Here is a 20,068-nt window from a genome sequence, read left to right on the forward strand (position 1 = left end):
GGGTGATTTAAATAGATTCGCTAGTTTCCTGATCTTCTTCTTAGATCAGAAAGTTTATTGTTTTAGGCCCCGTTTACACTAGAACGTTTTAGTTTTAAAACGTCGTTTTGGAATGAAAATGATCTGCGTCCACACTGGCTACACCACACACACACACACACACACTCTGGCATGCACTGCAGCATATCTACTCAGATGAGAGCTGTGCTCGTCGGACTGTCCATCAAGGATCTCCCGCTGGATCTAATCTCACTATATTTGTTAAATGTGATATTTAACTTATCTTGTTGTCTATATTGACATATTGCCCGACTTTGGTCCTTTGAATCTATTACTTGTTCTCAGGTAACGTGTTTTGGCTGAGCGCAAAGATAAGTTAATAATTAATGGAACCACATACATTCTGTATATTGACTGATCGCTTGCCTTTATTTCCTCTAATGTATAAACATATTGTATGTTAAACTTTTATAATGGCCATTATTGATTATTAACACTGATATTCAGCAAAACAGAGGGTATGCTTAATATTTTCAATGAAAATGAAAGGAGGCAGTAATGTTATAGGCTCCGTTTTCCGTTATCTGTTATAAATATGCATGAAGATGACGTTCATATTAATATGCAGCTACACGACGCCTCAACATTTTTAGTGTCTGTTGTTAATATCAAATGAAAATAGGCAGTTCTTCATATCATGTTTTCATTTTATTGTTAAGATATAGAGAAACAGCATAGCCAGGATGAAGTGAATAAGGTTATAAAGTTCCCTTTGAATATTTACCTGACATGTCCTCTGGTTTTCCATATCAAACTTGCGAGGTCTGAACTTACAAGGAGAGGATGCAGGACTGAACTGTGTGTGTCGGCTACTTAATATTGAGGAAAAGCCCAGAGAAGCGAATGTTTGCAGCACTGTCCCCATTTTCAGATGTCTCCGTTTTCCCCCATCCACACTAACACGGAGCAGCAGCGTTTTAGAATGAAAACAGCCTCTCCAGCGTTTCCAAAACTCTTCGTGTTCGGCTCTCGAAAACTCTGGATGGACAGCATAACCATAGCAAAACTTCTGCGTTTTAAAACGAAAATATATAAGCAGGGCCTTAGTGACTGAAAATGATCGTGGTCTCACCTCATGGAGACAGTTCTTAGGGTTTGATATTATGGAGAGACATACACATGTGTAGAGACCAATCACAATTAGACCAGTCTATTACTTAAATATTGCTATTTTAGCTTATTTTCTACTCTAGGAAGACAACAGAGGGGAAATTTATTTATAAATAACACACTTATTATTAAACATAAGTGTATTGTATATTGTATAAATAGCATATTGTAAGGGTTTACCATTAAGGTTTAGTGGGTCAACTCACCTTGTTAGACTGGCCTAGGCTGTATATGGTATTATTATATAACATTAATTATGTTTATAAGTGAAAGATGGACCAAGCACAAAATGATGTCTTAGTGCATGAAACATATGACCCTCAGAATGTTCACATTTTAACATGCAAAGTGCAGTCTGCAGAAAAACAAACATAATAAAATAGATGTCTGGTGCAGTCTGTAATGTGTTTAAGTCCAAAGTTCTGTGTACTGAAAGCTAAAAACTGAGTATAAAGGTAATGAAAACATTAATGTTTGAGATACAAAATAAACTCTGTCTGCTGTTGGCTAACTTGTCCGTCACATGTGAACCTCTGAATGATATAAAAGCATCAGACTGGTGTCATTCAGATAAACACAGACTCCAGGACACTGTGAAAGATGAGGGTTACGGCTGTGATTCTTCTGCTTCTGCACACAAGTCTGAGTTTCGCTCAGAATGGAGTAGAAACAAACTTAATAGACACTTTCAAACAGCAGACATGTCCTTTGATGATGTGCAGAGAACTAACAAAGGATCTCGGAGCATCAGAGGAGAAACTAAAGTCCACAGAGAAACGACTCCACGCTCTCGAATCAAAACTGCAGGAGCTGACGTCAAGACTCGTCGACAGCGAAGCTCAGATTGAAGGACTCCGAGCAGAACACACAGGTGAGACTGATGCGTTATGATACCTGCATGCTTTAATACTGCATGTGTCATTTATTTGGCATTGCTAGCAGAAACCATTATAATTTTAAGAAAGTGTGTGAATTTATTCTGCAGGCAGACCAAAGGTGGCGTTTTCAGCTGCATTAGGGTCAGGTGGTTTCTTTGGACCATTTGACACAGATGTAACATTGGTCTACAAAGATGCCTTCATCAACATTGGTAACGCCTACAACAAGAACACAGGTAATGCACATTTGTGCCATTCTGAAATAATAAGCCATATGAACAACTGTTAAATGTAACACAGGCTAATTGTGAATACGTAACGCTCTATTCACCTTATTCTCAGCTGTCGAGCGGGCGCTGCCATTTGAATCTTTTTGTCTCGTGACTTCCGGTCACATTCACTTCCATTCATTTTTTGACGTTAACAACTGCTCGTTACGCTGCTTGATGTTGCAATTTAATATTTTCTTATTATAATATGCTACTTGGTCTGTATAGTCATGCAAACATTTGTTTGTTGAGCAAGTAGTTTGGCCATTTTCTGCCGTTTATTATTCCTAGTCATTTCTCCCATAGGCGACTAAATCGGAAGTTCTAAGACAATCGCGAAAACAGGCGCACTTCCGCATTTTAGAATAAGGTCAATACATCTCTGGTGTAAGGATGGATTTATCCCTCCATAATATTAAATCCTGAGGAACTGTTAGGAAAATCCACAAGGCACGGCCACGAGAATTGCAGGCACTAAAACAATAAACTTTCCAATCTGAGAAGATACGTAGTGGCGCAGTAGGTAGTGCTGTCGACTCACAGCAAGAAGGTCGCTGGTTTGAGCCTCGGCTGGGTCAGTTGGCGTTTCTGTGTGGAGTTTGCATGTTCTCCCCGCGTTCGCATGGGTTTCCTCTGGGTGCTCCTGTCAAGTGTGTAGGCTAAGTTGTCTGTAGTGTATGTGCGTGAATGAGTCTGTCTGGATGTTTCCCGGAGATGGGTTGCAGCTGGAAGGGCATCCCCTGCGTAAGACATGTGCTGGATAAGTTGGCAGTTCATTCCGCTGTGGCGACCCTGGATTAATAAAGGGATTAAGCCGAAAAGTGAATGAATGAATGAATCTGAGAAGATGATCAGCTAGGAAACCAGTTGTTCAACTGTCCCAGTCACCCATCCTGAGCCTCACTCTCTGACCTGGACATTACCTTCTCCAGCAGAGCAGATCACACTCACTCCACACAGAATGTTTAAGATTTTGTCCAAGTTTTTAATTTGGTGTATCTTGTAATAGAGCAGAGTTGACGGCGACAACAGGGTTCAGGTTTCAGAAAGCAGGTGCAACAAAAGGCAAAGAAATAAAATAAACAAGTAAAAAACAAGGTAAGATCTGAAAACATGGTCAAATCCAGGCAGCCGCGAGGGTTTTCTTTTTTTCTAGATTGCTTTTGTAAACACTATCGGTTGGGTTTAGGGAGGGTGGTGGGTGGGGATATCAGTCAGTCAGTCGACAGCTGCCTCTGATGGAGTTACGTGAGAACAGCAGGTGATAATGGCACTTGCGAGAGAAATTTCAGATCTAAAATGCGTACACAGCGCCCTCTGGTGGATTCGAGAAAAGAAAAACTGCCAAAAAAGGTATCTCCTTGGACATATGTCACTCTCTCCAGAAATGCATACAGGGGTACATATCTATAACAAGTCTGAGTTGGTTAATTGGGGGAACTGTTTTATTTTTTTTTGCAGGTATTTTCACAGCGCCGGTGAAGGGAGTGTACTACTTCAGTTTCTTCTACCATTGTTCGACTTCTCATGGAACAGAGCTGGCCTTGCATAAAAATGGAGAGTGGGTAACAGTGACAGCCCATCACAAGAAAAAAGGTCCGGCAGAGAACGGAGGCAATGGCATAACGCTGCAGTTACAGAAAGGCGATCAGTTATATATCAATCTCATCAAGAACAAATGGATATGGGATGGAAGCAACGTCACTGTCTTTAATGGTTTTCTCCTTTATGACATGTAAATACAATCAACTGCAGATTGTAAAATAAAGTTAATTAAGTAAAGAAAATAATCAACACTTTATTATTTACTGCAGTCCTTGTTTTATGGGAATAAAACATTATCACAACAGCCAGTCTCTGTTTACTTTAACTTATAACCAGTCTTTTACATTTACTTTGGCAAACCTTTGTCAAGTAGCACAATGTGAAGTTTAATGTTAAACTAAATTCGAGAGGAGCTAATCATGATCCTCCAATCAAAGGATCCCAAGTCACTATATGTATCCTCATTTCCTTTCCACAACTATCTTCGTCTGGAAGAATTATCCAGAATGGGCGGCACGGTGGTGCAGTGACTAGCACTGTTGCCTCACAGCAAGAATACCAATGGCGCCAGGTCCTCACTGGGCCACATCTGGTATTTCTTTGCAGAGTTTGCATGTTCTCCCTGTGGGTTTCCCCCGGGTTCCCTCCCACCATCAAAATATGCCCTATATTATAAACAAAATAAGCCTAAATCTTTTTTCTAAATGCCTTACTCTCAGGTAAGTTCGCTTTAGTCTTAGCAGCAGGGGAGTTTTGAGAGTGACCTAAGCTCAATCTCCCCTCGCCCTGCGAAATGGAGGGAGCCCTAGGCCCGGGGATCCCTTGAGCTCAGTGCTCTCTCCTGGGACAGCATGCCAAGTTCTGTGTAAATCATGAGCTAAGTGTGAATTCTTGAATCTGAGTTACATCCGCAAATGCCAGTTATAACTGTACTGTGCCAAACTGAAGCCCTATGTTAACAGTGTCCAGAATCGCCGTCGACTTCTCTGGGCTCAGAGGTGTCTAGGATGGATCATCACACAGTGGAAACATGTACCATAGTCAGATGAATCAGTATTTCAGGTATGTTTAGGGAGAAATGGACATTGTGTGCTCCGGACCAAAGAAGAAAAGAATCATCCAGACTGTTACCAGCCACAAGTCCAAACGCCAGGGTCTGTCATGGTATGGGGTTGTGTCAGTGCCCTTGGCAAAGGTAACTTCACTTCTTAATGCTGAAAAGCACATTGAGATTTTGGAGAACAATATGCTGCCTTCTTCTCCAGGGACGTCCATGAATATTTCAACAAGACAATGCTGAACGACATTCTGCACACATTACAGAGTCCTGCTGAGGAGGAAGAAGAGACAGGTATTTAACTGGCCTGCCTGCAGTCCCGACCTGGTTCTAACAGAGAATGTGTGGTGCGTTTTGAAGTGCGAAATTCAATAATAAAGTCCCGTACTGTTGCCCACCTTAAGACCTGTTTGCAGGAAGAATGGGACAAAATTACCCCTGAAACACGTCATCACTTGCTGTCTTCAGTCCATAAATATCTGTAAGTGTTGTGAAAAGTAACGGCAACATTACAAAGTGCTAAATGCTTTACAGATACAACTCTTTTGTAATGAGTTGCAAGAACCAAAACTGAAATACCTGTTTATTAAAAAAATAATCATGTGGAACACATTAAATAATGTTTGTTGTGTTGTCTGCAATGGAATAATACAAGACAAAGTAAATTTGGAAATCACTGTTCTGTATGGAACAAAATCAATGCCAAAAGTCTCGAATTAAAAAACTTGTTGAATATCACAAACTGAAAACAATAATACACCGTATTAACAAGTTCTTGCATTTTAATGACTTGAATTACAGGGTTTGTATTTTTAGGTCGTGAAATTTAAATGGAGATGGAATAATGTAAGATTTTTAACCCAGTAAACAGGCGAGAACTTACATTATTCCATCTCTACCTGCTGGTGAAAGCTAGAGCAGCTGGCGATCTTCACTCTGCAATCTATTGCTTCTCCTGCAGTTCCCGGATGTAATGTTGAATTTTAACAGTCGAATTTGATCCACTGAATTTATGGAAGCGAATATTAGAACTGAAATAAAATGAACTGAAAATGACCTTTTGAATATTATACATCGTATTTTTAAAGGTATTGAATATTTTGTAAGTGAAATCTGAAAATTGAATAAGAATTATTGAATTTTTAAGTATGAAAACGTGTTTGAAATATTTTTCGTTGAAATATTCACAGCTTAAATAAACAGATATGTTAAATTTCAGGACCTAAAAATACAAACCCTGGAATTCAAGTCATTAAAATGCAAGAACTTGTTACTACGGTGTATTATTGTTTTCAGTTTGTGATATTCAACAAGCTTTTTAATTCAAGACTTTTGGCATTGATTTTGTTCCATAGTTCTGCCCCTTATATCAAACGCCTTGCTTGATTCAACAGAGAGATAACGTCTTCCAATGACAACAGACTCAAGGCATAAGTTTGAACCTTTTACTGTAGATTATGGAGTAACGTAAAACTGCAAAACATATAAAATACAGAATGGTAAGCACGCCGGATCAATAATATGTCAATAAAACAAGCACAATCGGCGCTCTATGCACAATAGATCACTGTTTACGCACTTAGCTGAATCATACATGTAGTCACATATTGCAATTGACCAAAATAAAGAACACAATAAACATCTTGCATGCATAATAACATGCTTATAGCGTAAGCATAAACAAATATAAGTCAAATTATGATAAAATAATGTCTACATACCGAATGTGCCTTCAGTACAACTTGTATAAGGGAGCAAATGAAACAACAGCCGTGTGCTCTTCCATGCGGCGTCTGAATGCATAGGCTCACATTTATGATGTCATGAAATAAGGACTATAACATAAAATGTAATACCCATGTATAACTAGAAGAGGTCGCTAAATACCAGAATAACACTAACTCAATGTAAAAAGTCTGGATAAGACAGAACAATCACTACTTTATTTATTTGCGTTTTTCATACTGTCCCAACTTTTCTCATTTGGGGTTGTGTCATCATAACAATAATGCAAACCATCCATTCATTTTCTTTCAGCTTGGTCTCTTAATCATCGGGTGTTGTCACAGTTAAATGAACTGCCTACTTATCCAGTATATGTTTTACACATCCAGCTGCAACCCAGTACTGAAAAACACTCATACACATTCATTCACTAAAGCCAGTGTAGTTGATCAGTTCCCCATATAGCGCATGTGTTTGGATTGTGAGGGAAATCGGAGCACCCGGAGGAAACCCACACCAACACAGAGAGAACATGCAAACTCCACACAGAAACACCAACTGACCCAGCCGAGACTCGAACTAGCGAACTTCTTGCTGTGAGGCGACAGTGCTAACCACTGAGCCACCGTGCTGCCCTAATGTAAACCAATGAAAATAAAATACTACAAAAGGTTAAATGTATAAAAGTATGGATTGGATTACCACAAATGAAGATCCTATTTGTCCCGACCGATCACTCAAAGACAAGATTGGACTTTTTAATAAGCTGTGTTTAATAAGAGAGCATTCAATAACAGAAAACCATGAAAACACAAAAGCAAATCTCGTGATGTAGAAAAGAACCAACAAATAACCAAACCATACAGAGCATCATACATTCACAACACTCATAAAGTCATGATCCTACCAGATCTGCTCAGACTACGCTGGTTTCGTCATGGGTTTGTGGTGTTTCAACTCTGAGATTCTGCCTGCAGACCAGCACACACAGGAGAGGGTCTGAGATCAGTCTCAACCTCACCAGGAGCCAAGGAATATGAAAAAAGGTGAGAATATTTGAAGACTCCCTAAAATCCCAATAACCCAAAAACTCTAATATATAAATTGAAATATAGGGCAGATAAAACATCAGCAGAGTGAACATGAAAATAACTGAAATATGGTGATCTGTCTTCCTGGAACTGTGAGAGTGAGGATCAGTAGAATCTGAAACTCCACAAGAGATTATCCACGTGATCACAGACCCGAGGAATGCAGAAACAGGTATAAAAAAATACAGAAATGATAATTCTCGTAATAAAAGCATGCTGATAACTAAACAGACAAACACAACTACATAGAAGAGTCTGAACCAGCGTGAGGAGAAAACAGCAGCGGTGTACAGCGGATATCTGACTGAGAGAATCCCCTCTAGCGCCACCAGCTGATTCAGGAGGAGACCACACACTCTTGAAGACCACCATAAAGACCATAAAACCCAACATGTCCAACCTTTAGTCAGGTCATGTACGAGATCTTTGATCAGTATGTAGGGACTCAAGTAAAGCTCAGTGAAGTCAGTGAGGAGGAGGAGGATGATGAAGGCTGAAATACGGTGTCCATTCCTTCTGTGCTCAATCAGTTCACCGACAGACCAAACAAGAGCTGGTAGACCTGCAGACACACCGATGATCATGAAGATGAGGAGTCTGATCTCCAAATGGGCAGGTTTTATCATCCACTCAACTTGATAAACCATTTTCCAGTTTAAGATATTGACCTGTAAACAAGTAAATCTATGAGTGAGTGTAAAGTAAAATGAAATTATTCCTGCATTCTAGTCTGTGTTACATTCAGTTCATCTTTAATTACTTCAATTCAATTGAAACTCTACCTCGGTATATTCAGGAGATTTCCACAGCGCAGTGCTCACGGCAGAAGACTGTTCTCAATCTCGGTTGATTTCGTCTCTGCTCTTCTTCTGTGTCTTCTGCTCTGTTATCGGCTGCTGGTTTCTGGTTGTTAGTTTATCTGCTCACTTGATCTCAGCTCACATATCAGAGCTCAGACCATTTCACTGAGCATCAAGAGTAGGTTTTACTGATAATATAAGATTTAAAATGATTAAGAAAATAAACTTATGTACAAAAAAGTGTGCCAAGCTTGTAGCACCTTACTCAAAAAGACACGAGGCTTTAATCTGTGTAGGAAGTGTTTGGTTTTCCCAAAGAGGATACTGTGATTGGTTGAGAACTGTACCATTTAAGACATGGAAAGAACTCTATTTGGGATTGAACAGCTTTCACAAGGGGATGGAATATTATACCCAACTATCTTTAAGTATGTCAACCCCGTCTGAGGCTGAATCTCACTTTATTCAATCACATGACGGGTTTGAAGGGGGAAGTGGGCCTAATGGTTAGAGAGTTGTGTCCTGCAGATTTTAGCTCCAACTTGCCTCAACACACCTGCATGGATGTTTCCAGAAAGCCCAGTAAAGCTGTGGTCACACTTGACTTTTCTTCCCATAGACTTCCATTGATACGCACGCAAATGCGTCAGACCGGATACGCAGGTTCAAAGTTCAAACTTGGTGAACTCTGACCTGCGAAAACGCATCACTTGACTGCGTGAGGCCAATCGAGAATCAAAACATGACCTCTCTGGACAGGAATTTAAAACATGGAGCAATCGCTCGCTTTTAAAAATGTCTAATAATCTTGTTTAATCCCGCCCCTTTTCGCAGCGCCACAAGATAGAATTTCGCATTATCAAACTCTAGGGTGACCGCAGCTTAAGAGCTTGATTAGCTAGCCCAGGTGTGACTGAATAGAGTTGGAACTAAACTTTGCAGGACACCCGCCCTCCAGGATCAAGTTGGGCCACTCTTGCACTAGAGGGTGCTGTTTTAACAATCTCAAATACATTACTGGGGCATTTCTCATATGTGCTATCTCTCATAATATTCCTCAGAGGCTGCTGAGTACACTTCTGCCAATCTCAATGTTCTTCTCACGTGCATCCGTGAAAGAAGCTGGTTGGCGTGTCCTGCATATATCAGCTTGACATCGACTGACCCACACACCCCCTTTCCTAAACCCAACCCATAGTGTTTTCAAAGGCAAACTAGAAGAGAAAGACTTTTTTTTTTGTTTACTTCATTTTACCTGCTTTCTGGAACTGCTGAAATCAAACCCCGGTCTGCTCCGCTCTGCATCCTAAATCTGATGCCATACAGGGCGAGCTACTGAGCAAACTGGTCAGGCTGGAAAAGCTGTCTATATGGAAGTAGTTAGTTGCCGGTAGTACAAAAAGTCACAAGAGTTCTTACCACCCCATAGCGTTTGTTGTACACACAAAATGCAGCCTTGCGTAGTCCTGGGCACACATTCCCAAGGAGATTCCCAATGTTTTTTTTTAAGAATAACTCTTTCTTACATGTTAGGACATGGCCTAACTCTAACTGATATTAAATGACACATTTCCAGTTCTCATGATCAAGATCTATTTCTGAAACCACCGTCTGAGCTGTGAGACAAAAACTGTAAACAAACTCAAGCTCAAACCGGCAGATAAAACTGATTCTCATCTGCAAACACTGATAGCATCTGAAGCCTGGTCAAAACCATTGCACATCACAGTTTAACAGAAAATTAGTCTCATTTCAGAAATAATTTACATTTTGGGTAGTTGCTAGTTAATTTGCATTTGTTTATATCCTCTACTTGCATCCCAGTGACATGTTGTTTCTTCAATATATTACAAGAAAGCTTCATATTTAGCTATAATGAATTGAACATACTCTAGTCAGCTTAATATCAAACAACATGGGCCAATAACAATCAACTATAACAATCAGCAAACCCCAAACTCTGCTCAATCTAGGAAAAAATACTCTTTATAATGGGATAAATCAGACGTCTTTCCCACTGTTACCAGTTTGCCCAGTAGCTCGCCATGTACAGAGAGGACATGACCACAATGACGAGGTTCAAGTCTGGCAAATAACGGTTCCAGAAAGCAGGCAAGGCAAAAAACAAAACAAACAAGCAAACAACAATGTGAGAATGTGGTGAAAAATTAGGCGGTTGTGAGGGCTTTTCTTTTTCTGGATTGCTTTTGAAAACACTGTTAGTTAGGTTTAGTGGCTATTGTTGTGTGTTTACACTAACCTAGTGCATTGATAAGTACTAAATTGACATGAGGATAAGCATAATATTGGTCATTCCTTCATTTCCTTAGTCTTCATTTCAGAGGTTGCCACAGCAGAATGAACCGCTAACTATTCCAGCCTATGTTTTACACAGCGGATGCCCTTCTGGCTGCAACCCAGTACTGGGAAATACACTTCAACCAATTTAGTTCATCAGTTCCCCTATAGCGCATGTGTTTGGACTGTGGGGGAAACCGGAGCACTCGGAGGAAACCCACGCCAACACAGGGAGAACATGCAAACTCCACACAGAAATGCCAACTGGCCCAGCTGGGACTCGAACTAGCGACCTTCTTGCAAGTTCATAATATCTGTCTCTTATATATATAACCTGTGACAGGAAAGAGAGACAGAGCGAGAGAGTGAGAGAGAGAGAGAGACTGAGAGAGAGAGAGAGAGAGTAATAAGAAAACTACAGCACATTGAATCTACACAGTTACTCAGTCAGCATCACTCAGGTAAGACCTCTCTTTCTCTTTATAATGAAGATTATCCTTCTTTAGGTCGCAATAAATCTGTTATCCTTTCAGGTGAAAGCTTTCAGACACCTAATCTCAAGTTAACCACAATTAAATAAAAAATGTTCTGTTTACATGTTAAATGTATATTAAATGCTAGAACAATATGCCGTACCTCAGGGGGTCCGGTGTCCTGCAGATTTCAGCTCCAACCCCAATCAGACACACCTGGGCTAGCTAATCAAGCTCTTTCTAGAACAAAGGTGTCCAAACTCTGTCCTGGAGGACCAGTGTCCTAAAGAGATTAGCTCCAACCCTAATCAAACACACCTGAAGCAGCTAATCAAGCTCTTACTAGATATACTAGAAACTTCCTGGCAGGTGTGTTAAAGTTGGAGCTAAACTTACCAGGACACCAGCCTTTCAGGAGCTTGTTTGGACAGCCCTCTTCTAGAAGCATCCTTGAAGCTGTGTTAAGGCAAGTTGGAGTTAAAGTCTGCAGGCAATGGATCTGCAGGACTGGACTTGAGAAACCCTGCTGTACATAAACATTTATGGCAAAAAACAAATTATATTTCTCAAAGTTCTGAATATGAAACATCTGCCAAATGTATTTAAATGGAATTACAATTGTCAGTGGAGTTTGCATGTTCTCCCCGTGTTGGTGTGGGTTTCCTCCGGGTGCTCTGGTTTCCTCCGCAGTCCAAACACATGCGCTATAGGGGAATTGATTAACTAAACTGGCCGTAGTGTATGAGTGTGAATGGGTGTTTCCCAGTGATCAGTTGACGCTGGAAGGGCATCCACCGCATAAAACATATACTAGATAAGTTGGCGGTTCATTCTGCTGTGGTGACCCCAGATTAATAAAGAGACTGAGCTGAAAAGAAAATGAATGAATGCATGCATTTGTGTGGACCTAATTAAGAAAGTTTTAATTATTTTGGATTTAAATGTAAAGCTAAATAAACCACCATATATTTCCTGAATCAAGCTAAATTGACCCTTTCTACAAGACAGTTATGACACGTTTAACATCAACAGCACCTTAATTTTTTTTTAACGTATGTACAATTATGAAGCTATACTATATGTATTATTTCATCTTTGCATCAAGTTCCAAACAGTAATTACTGCTTATGTGAGGTGTTTGTAATGCAGCTTGTATGGGGCAGGACCATGGGTGTTGCTAGGCCAATTTTAGCATTCATACACACTTATTCACTAGGGGTGTAACGATTTATCGTTGTACGATTTATTGCGATGCTAAAATGTCACAATATGCATCGTGGCGTTATGACGATTTGATTACGATATGACGTCCGTTTTCTCTTATTAGTTGAGCTGTTTGCACGTGAGCTACGTTCCACCTGCTGTCGCACGTGAGTTCAGATTGCAGCAGCAGTAATGTTAGCAGACCAAGATGAGTGGAGCTGAAATAGAGGATGGCCCATCCTCTCAAAATCAGACGTCTGGCAACATTTCGGTTGTACAGTCATTGCTTTAGACTCGTCCGCTTTTTGACACGCATACTGGGTCAAACATCCTAAGTTTTAAAGTCTTCACAGTGATTTACACACTTTGCACAGCGACATGGAACCTCCTAATGGTGTTGAAAGAGTCACATACTGTATTAATAAGGTACAATTCACCCTAAAATATCCTTCTGTCTTCATATAATGTTCCCGCCGCAAAATCACACATGAGGTGAGCTGACCGTGAGCTGTTACTACAGAGGGCGGATGATAGACGCGCGCGTATGACAAGCCGTTTTAGCATTTAAACCTTTGTTCTGACTATCCATAAATATATTTAGAGAAATCATTAATTATATTTTGACTAGTCATAATTATAATTCGACTAGCCAGAATGACAATTAGAGATATCTGCAATTACAATTTTACTAGTACGAAATCAGATTGGAGATATCTGCAAATATATTATGACTAGTCATATTCCTCCATTGACTTCCATTGAAAAATATTTGCAGATATCTCTAAATGAGTTTTGACTAGTCACAATTGTAATTAGAGATATCTATAAATGAATTTAATTAAATATGAATTAAATACCTGGAAATGTGCACACACAAAAAACGCAAGTGACCAAGCAAAGCCTTAAGCTCTTACTGTTAAATTCAATTGAATAGAAATCTTATTTTATTTGCACCTTTACTTAAATTGTTCCTTTATTTTGTCTCTGTCATTTCAATAATATTTTTAAGAAGTTTTTTAAATTGTTTTATTTTCCAGAGACAGGCCTGTTTAATTTATTTTCTTAAAGAAGGTTCAGTTTAACAAGTTGAAACAAAAGAAATACATAAAAAATAGTTTACTTGGTAAAATTTGCATTTCAGTTTAATTTTCAATTTGTATTCCAAGTGAAGTTTATTCATAAACTAATTTCGAGAGGAGCACGTGATTATGATTGAACACGGCTGGTCATGCATTAGCATGCTTGATCCACCAATCAGGCCATTCCTAACCACTATAAAGAGCCAGGGTTTTCTCACTACAGTCATCTTCGATTTGAAGAATACACTGCTACTGCTACTGCTACTGCTACTGCTACTGCTACTGCTACTGCTACTGCTACTGCTACTGCTACTGCTACTGCTACTGCTACTGCTACTGCTACTGCTACATCAACTTCTCCAGCTACATCAACTTCTCCAGCTACATCAACTTCTCCAGCTACATCAACTTCTCCAACAACAACTTCTCCAGCTACATCAACTTCTCCAACAACAACATCAACAACAACATCAACAACAACTTCTCCAGCTACATCAACAACAACTTCTCCAGCTACATCAACAACAACTTCTCCAGCTACATCAACTTCTCCAACAACAACAACTTCTCCAGCTACATCAACAACAACTTCTCCAGCTACAACAACTTCTCCAAATACAACAACTTCTCCAACAACAACTTCTCCAGCTACATCAACTTCTCCAACAACAACTTCTCCAGCTACATCAACTTCTCCAACAACAACAACTTCTCCAGCTACAACTTCTCCAACAACAACAACTTCTCCAGCTACAACTTCTCCAACAACAACTTCTCCAGCTACAACTTCTCAACCTTCTACTTCAATTGCCTCACACAATGCAATCTCTGTGTCTTCAACCCAATTCTCCAACAAGATCACAGTAAAAACTCGATCACCATCCATGAACTTTGCCTAAACTCTCGATGCCTGCGATCCAAGCTGAACTCTCTTCTAGGGGTGCACCAGCGGTAACATACATGACACTTTTTAAGGGGAAGCCTCACAAACTACAACTAAGATTAAACATCCATCTTTAAAGGATGATTCTAGCGTGAATAGAATGACTCACCTCTCAATCAAGGTTCTAGACAATCCAATCCTTAAAACATCAGTCCACAACTTATGCATACATTGATAAACATCCATGTTAATCCTCCAAACTAGTCGCTGTGGTGCATTCAATAGAGTAGCGTCTCCAATCATAACACTAGTTCTCTGGCAAACAAAATGGCCGCCAGCCTTTTTCTGCAACTTTGATTGACACTCCTTCGAGCCAATAGCTGAAAGGAGAAGCGTCACCATCCAATGAACTCTCAAATTTGAGATGGTCCCACCCTCTCTCATGACAAGCTCATGAATGATTATCATTACATTTACACAATTACTACTAAATGGTGACATTAATTTAAGTTCAGGGTTTGATGTTGGCAGATGATAAATAAATAAATACATAAATAAATAAATAAATAATAAAGAAAATAAATAATTATAAATGTATAAAAAAAAAAAAAAAAAAAAAAAAAAAAAAAAGCCACATCTGATAGCAGTTTAACTTCTAAAAAGTTTACTCTGCTATTGAAAAACATTCAACCCATTAGGCATAGAAGTCCAATCGTAATATGCCCCAGTGACTCATGTTCATACACTTATAAGCCATAAGCTTATAATGGCAAGTTGGTTAGATGTGAAAACAGCAAAGAAACAAACTTCCTGCTTTGACTTCCACGAATGAGAGGAGGACATTTCTGACATGTCTGATGTTTCATCAACTGACTCTGCGTTAGATACAAACCAAGGGGTTTAAACTCCACTATAATTCCACCTACCCTGTCTTCAAGAGGTACATCAGGACCACTAGACGAGCAGATTTCCCAATTAATATGCTATCCTTAGGAGGGACAAATGCCTACCTCTACTATCTTTGCTCGTTGCGACAATGAGGCTTCGTACCATGCATTAACAAAGGCACTTCCACACTTAGTTGCCCATGCTCTTATTAAGACGCCCCGCATGGTTATCAGCTAAAATAATTCATTGTGTTTGCCATACATGTACCATGTTGTAATGTCATTTCTGATTCTCTCTTGTTTTTCTCATTTCAGAGATCACGTCAGCTGGTTGCAGAAGCTGACCCTCATCCAACCTATTACACTCCACATCCATTTCTAAATACATTTACACTCTTTGCAAATGACACTTTTCCACTCACATAGCCCACACCCTCGATGCCATATTCACACTAGCCTTTTTAATTTAAGTCTTCTGAACTAAGTATGACATTTCAATCCAATGATACACCTAACCATATCTGATCTATCTTCGCAGGATGAAGGGATGCAGGATGATATCCGTTCTCCCACACACCTGTTCTAAACAGGCCCGGATTGACTAATCGGGAGGACCGGGAGAATTCCCGGTGGGCCGGTCCGTTTTTTTTTTTTGGCCGCGAGGGCCGGTGTCCCTAGCTCCAGAATCTGTTGCTCTCAGCAGTGACACTTTTTTAATTCATTTACTTGACCACAGCCTTTTTATTCATTATAAAAAAAAAAAAAAATAAAAAAAATAAATAAATAATAAAAAAAAAAAAAAAAAAAAAAAAAAAAAAAGTGCCATTAGAAACTGATTTGGAAATATTTATTTACTTATTTTAATATAGTCAGTCGTGAACTGAGGTGGGCTGGTCTGAGGCTTGAAACTCCAGAGCTGAAAAGGTGTCCCACTCCGGCCCTGGTTCTAAACCTCTTAGCATTTTTACACCACAGAAGAGCAATAACACCTCGGGGAAGCCCAGCCGATCATCTCCAGCCAACTTCCACCATCATGCATTATTGGGTATGAAGTATGACTCTGTCATTTCCTTCCTATTTCCCTTCCTATTTAACATAGGAGCTCCTTCACTACCCTTCCCTGTTTTTCTAGCTTTAACTTTTTCTCTCCAAATTTAAACTATCCTATACTTCTATTCACTTTCATTCACCACAGCTCCGACCAATTCAGGGGTTGTCTTGAGTTTCAGTTGCTGCAACAGGAACGTTCTAAATGAGCTTGCATACACTTACAAATTTTCTAAATACCACTATCGTTGCACTCCCCGCACTAATACAGCAGTAAATGCTTCTGCGGGAGCACAAGTTGCCTCCATACTGGCCCACTACACCACTGCAGCCGCAGAAATGCTCCGCAGAGTTGCACACCCAAAGCACCACTGCTACCGCAGTGAACCTCTAGCATACGCCTTATTCACCTTCATCTTTACATATCACTAAAGGCAGTATTTAACGTCCCTGTGGGAGCACTCAAAACTTACTAATATCGACTGTTTAGGTGCTCCACTTAACTATACACCCCATTAACATCACGGCAACTGCAGTGACGCTCTAGCTGAGCCCCTTTATCACTTTCATCTCTAAATATCACTGCTAATAGTACTTAGTATTTCCGTGTGAGGCGCTAATACTGAGTACCACTGCACCTCTGCTACTGCAGAGACGCTTTGCTGAGCCTTATTCTCCCTCTGCACCACTGCTGCAACAGTTAAGCTTTGCCTGAGCTGCAACTGCAGAGACGGCTGTTTAGCCTTAATTCTCTGCACCATTGATTTTATTGCACTTCTGTAACTGCAGAGAAGCTCTGCTGAGATTATTTTTTCCCCTGCACCAATGCTGCAGCAGTGACGCCCTGCCTGAACAGTCTTCCAACAACAGATATAAACTCTGTCATTGGTCCTCTAACACCTCTAAATCCTCAATTTGCCTCAGCCAATATTTCCTCAGAGAAGCCCAGCTGATTCTCGGTTGCAGACTTCAACCTAGTTTCCAAGCAGCACGACTCTGTCTGTTCTTCCTACTTTCTGTCTTAGTTGCATAGGACTCATTTTTACTAAACTTTCCTTTTATTTTATTAAACTTCTCTTCCTCTTCATAATTTTTCAATTTCACTTGCACTCATTCTCCGCAGCTCGGACTCCCACAGGGGTAGCCCCAAGCTCCCACTGCCACAGCAGTGAAGCTCTTTAAGAGCTCACATGTACACTTTTCAAAAAAAAAAAAAAAAAATAAAAAATTTACCATTATCACACTTCGCCGCAATAATACAGCCGTAAAGGCGTAGCGGGAACTCGTATTGCTTCCATACTGACTACAATTACACCTCTACAGCAGCTCCACTTAATTACATTGCATTGTAGCATCAATTTATTTTCCATCACCACACTCCCCGCAACAATATAGCCATAAAGGCTTAGCGGGAACTCGTATTGCTTACATACTGACCACCATCACACCTTTACAGCAGCTCCACTCAATTACATTGCATTGTAGTATCAATTTATTTTCCATCACCACACTCCCCGCTATAATACAGCTGTAAAGGCTTAGCGGGAACATGTATTGCTTTCACACATATAATGCACCAGACTCTGAATACCTATGCACCCCTGCAGCCACAGAGTTGCTCTACTGTGCCCGATTCCTATCTGCTACACCGCTGTTAATCAGCTCTCCAAAGCGCACTTCCCTTTAGAAACTGACTTTCACCGCACCTCTGCAGCCGCAGAGACGCTCAGCCGAGCATCACTCCCCTCTACATCACTGCCGCAGTAGTGACGCTTAGCGAGCGCATATACACTTCCACTTAGCAATCCACTACTGATACACTCTCCAGCACTGCCAAAGCAGTTAAACGTCTCTGCGGAGGCGTATTTACCTTCCAGATACTGACTTCCATTGCACCTCTGCAGCAGCAGAGACGCTCAGCCGAGCATCATTTACATCCCCTGCACCACTGCTGCAGCAGTGACGCTCTGCTGGAGCTCATGCACACTTCCATCACACTTATACCACTTCTGTCACTCCCAGCACTGCTAAAGCAGTTAAAACGCTGCTGCAGAAGCGTATTCTTCCCCTTAGGACTGACTACCACCGCACCTCTGCAGTCGCAGAGACGCTCAGCCGAGCATCACTCCCCTCCACATCACTGCCGCAGCAGTGACGCTCAGCGAGCGCATATACACTTTCATTTAGCAACCCAATACTGATACACTCTCCAGCACTGCTAAAGCAGTTAAACGTCCCTGCGGAGGCGTATTTCCCTTACAAATACTGACTTCCATTGCACCTCTGCAGCAGCAGAGACGCTCAGCCGAGCATCATTTACATCCCCTGCACCACTGCTGCAGCAGTGACGCTCTGCTGGAGCTCATGCACACTTCCATTACACTTATACCACTTCTGTCACTCCCAGCACTGCTAAAGCAGTTAAAACGCTGCTGCAGAAGCGTATTCTTCCCCTTAGGACTGACTACCACCGCACCTCTGCAGTCGCAGAGACGCTCAGCCGAGCATCACTCCCCTCCACATCACTGCCGCAGCAGTGACGCTCAGCGAGCGCATATACACTTCATTTAGCAACCCAATACTGATACACTCTCCAGCACTGCTAAAGCAGTTAAACGTCCCTGCGGAGGCGTATTTCCCTTACAAATACTGACTTCCATTGCACCTCTGCAGCAGCAGAGACGCTCAGCCGAGCATCATTTACATCCCCTGCACCACTGCTGCAGCAGTGACGCTCTGCTGGAGCTCATGCACACTTCCATTACACTTATACCACTTCTGTCACTCCCAGCACTGCTAAAGCAGTTAAAACGCTGCTGCAGAAGCGTATTCTTCCCCTTAGTACTGACTACCATCGCACCTCTGCAGTCGCAGAGACGCTCAGCCGAGCTTCATCCCCCCTGCACCACTGCTGCAGCAGTGTCGCTCCACCGGAGCTCATGCACACCACTATTTATCCATACCATTACTGACACACTCCCCATTGGACTGCCAAAGCGGTTAATCAGTTAACCGCTTCTCATCTGCAGCTACAGCTCCGCAGAACCTTACAGCTTCATTTTCCATCACTACTATACTAAACCTTTACGAAATTCACCACATATGTTTTAAACCTTTACACTTACCCCACTCACTCTCCCGCTGGTCCTTACAATTAACAGGACCCGGGGGCACACATAGTCATACATAAGCACCTTCAGTTAATTTTTACACCCACACCAGTCTCTGTTGCTCCTCCAAGCTATTTCTGTATCACTTTTCAGCAGCCGGATATGGCATTAATCTCCTGTGCCTTTTGGGGGGTTCTTCAAATACGCGGCTGCTGTCCCGAGCGGAGCATTTTGGGGAGTTGTCGAGATCTACCTGAGCTCGAGGCTCCCCTCTCTTCCTCCAAACGGGAGGGAGCCCAGGGCTCAAGAACCTTCGAGCTCAGGGCTCTCTCCCGGGACAGCATGCCAAACTTGCTTATAATCAATCATCAGCTAAGTGTGAACTCTTGAAGTGAAGTTTATTCATAAACTAATTTCGAGAGGAGCACGTGATTATGATTGAACACGGCTGGTCATGCATTAGCATGCTTGATCCACCAATCAGGCCATTCCTAACCACTATAAAGAGCCAGGGTTTTCTCACTACAGTCATCTTCGATTTGAAGAATCCCCC

General features: G+C 41.1%; 1 protein-coding gene and 1 long non-coding RNA gene across 3 annotated transcripts; one reads left to right on the top strand and one right to left on the bottom strand.

Moving 5' to 3' along the window:
• Nucleotides 1–1,742: 1,742 nt before the first annotated feature.
• Nucleotides 1,743–4,164, top strand: cbln8 (cerebellin 8). Its single transcript, NM_001110109.1, has 3 exons — nucleotides 1,743–2,041; nucleotides 2,156–2,284; nucleotides 3,779–4,164. The coding sequence occupies exons 1-3, from the start codon at nucleotides 1,771–1,773 to the stop codon at nucleotides 4,054–4,056; spliced, it is 678 nt and encodes a 225-aa protein (NP_001103579.1). The 5' UTR covers nucleotides 1,743–1,770; the 3' UTR covers nucleotides 4,057–4,164.
• A 2,193-nt stretch (nucleotides 4,165–6,357) lies between these two features.
• On the bottom strand, nucleotides 6,358–11,575 carry LOC141375221 (uncharacterized). Of its 2 annotated transcripts, none has more exons than XR_012382911.1 (3): nucleotides 11,470–11,575; nucleotides 8,518–8,700; nucleotides 6,358–8,403 (listed from the first exon to the last, which is right to left on the bottom strand). It is a non-coding gene; the product is annotated as an uncharacterized lncRNA (long non-coding RNA). The 2 variants fall into 2 exon arrangements; XR_012382910.1 differs by having other exon boundaries at nucleotides 8,518–8,723; nucleotides 11,470–11,563.
• Between the last annotated feature and the right edge of the window lie 8,493 nt (nucleotides 11,576–20,068).

The sequence above is a fragment of the Danio rerio genome, chromosome 7 (assembly GCF_049306965.1).
Source record: "Danio rerio strain Tuebingen ecotype United States chromosome 7, GRCz12tu, whole genome shotgun sequence".
Lineage (NCBI taxonomy): Eukaryota > Metazoa > Chordata > Actinopteri > Cypriniformes > Danionidae > Danio > Danio rerio.

What these genes read in the sequence shown, in the direction of transcription:
- cbln8 (NM_001110109.1), top strand. Translation starts at nt 1,771, where the DNA reads ATGAGGGTTACGGCTGTGATTCTTCTGCTTCTGCACACAAGTCTGAGT. An exon ending in ACTCCGAGCAGAACACACAG is followed by an intron (nt 2,042 to 2,155) that starts GTGAGACTGATG and finishes TTTATTCTGCAG; the next exon opens with GCAGACCAAAGGTGGCGTTT. An exon ending in CGCCTACAACAAGAACACAG is followed by an intron (nt 2,285 to 3,778) that starts GTAATGCACATT and finishes TTTTTTTTGCAG; the next exon opens with GTATTTTCACAGCGCCGGTG.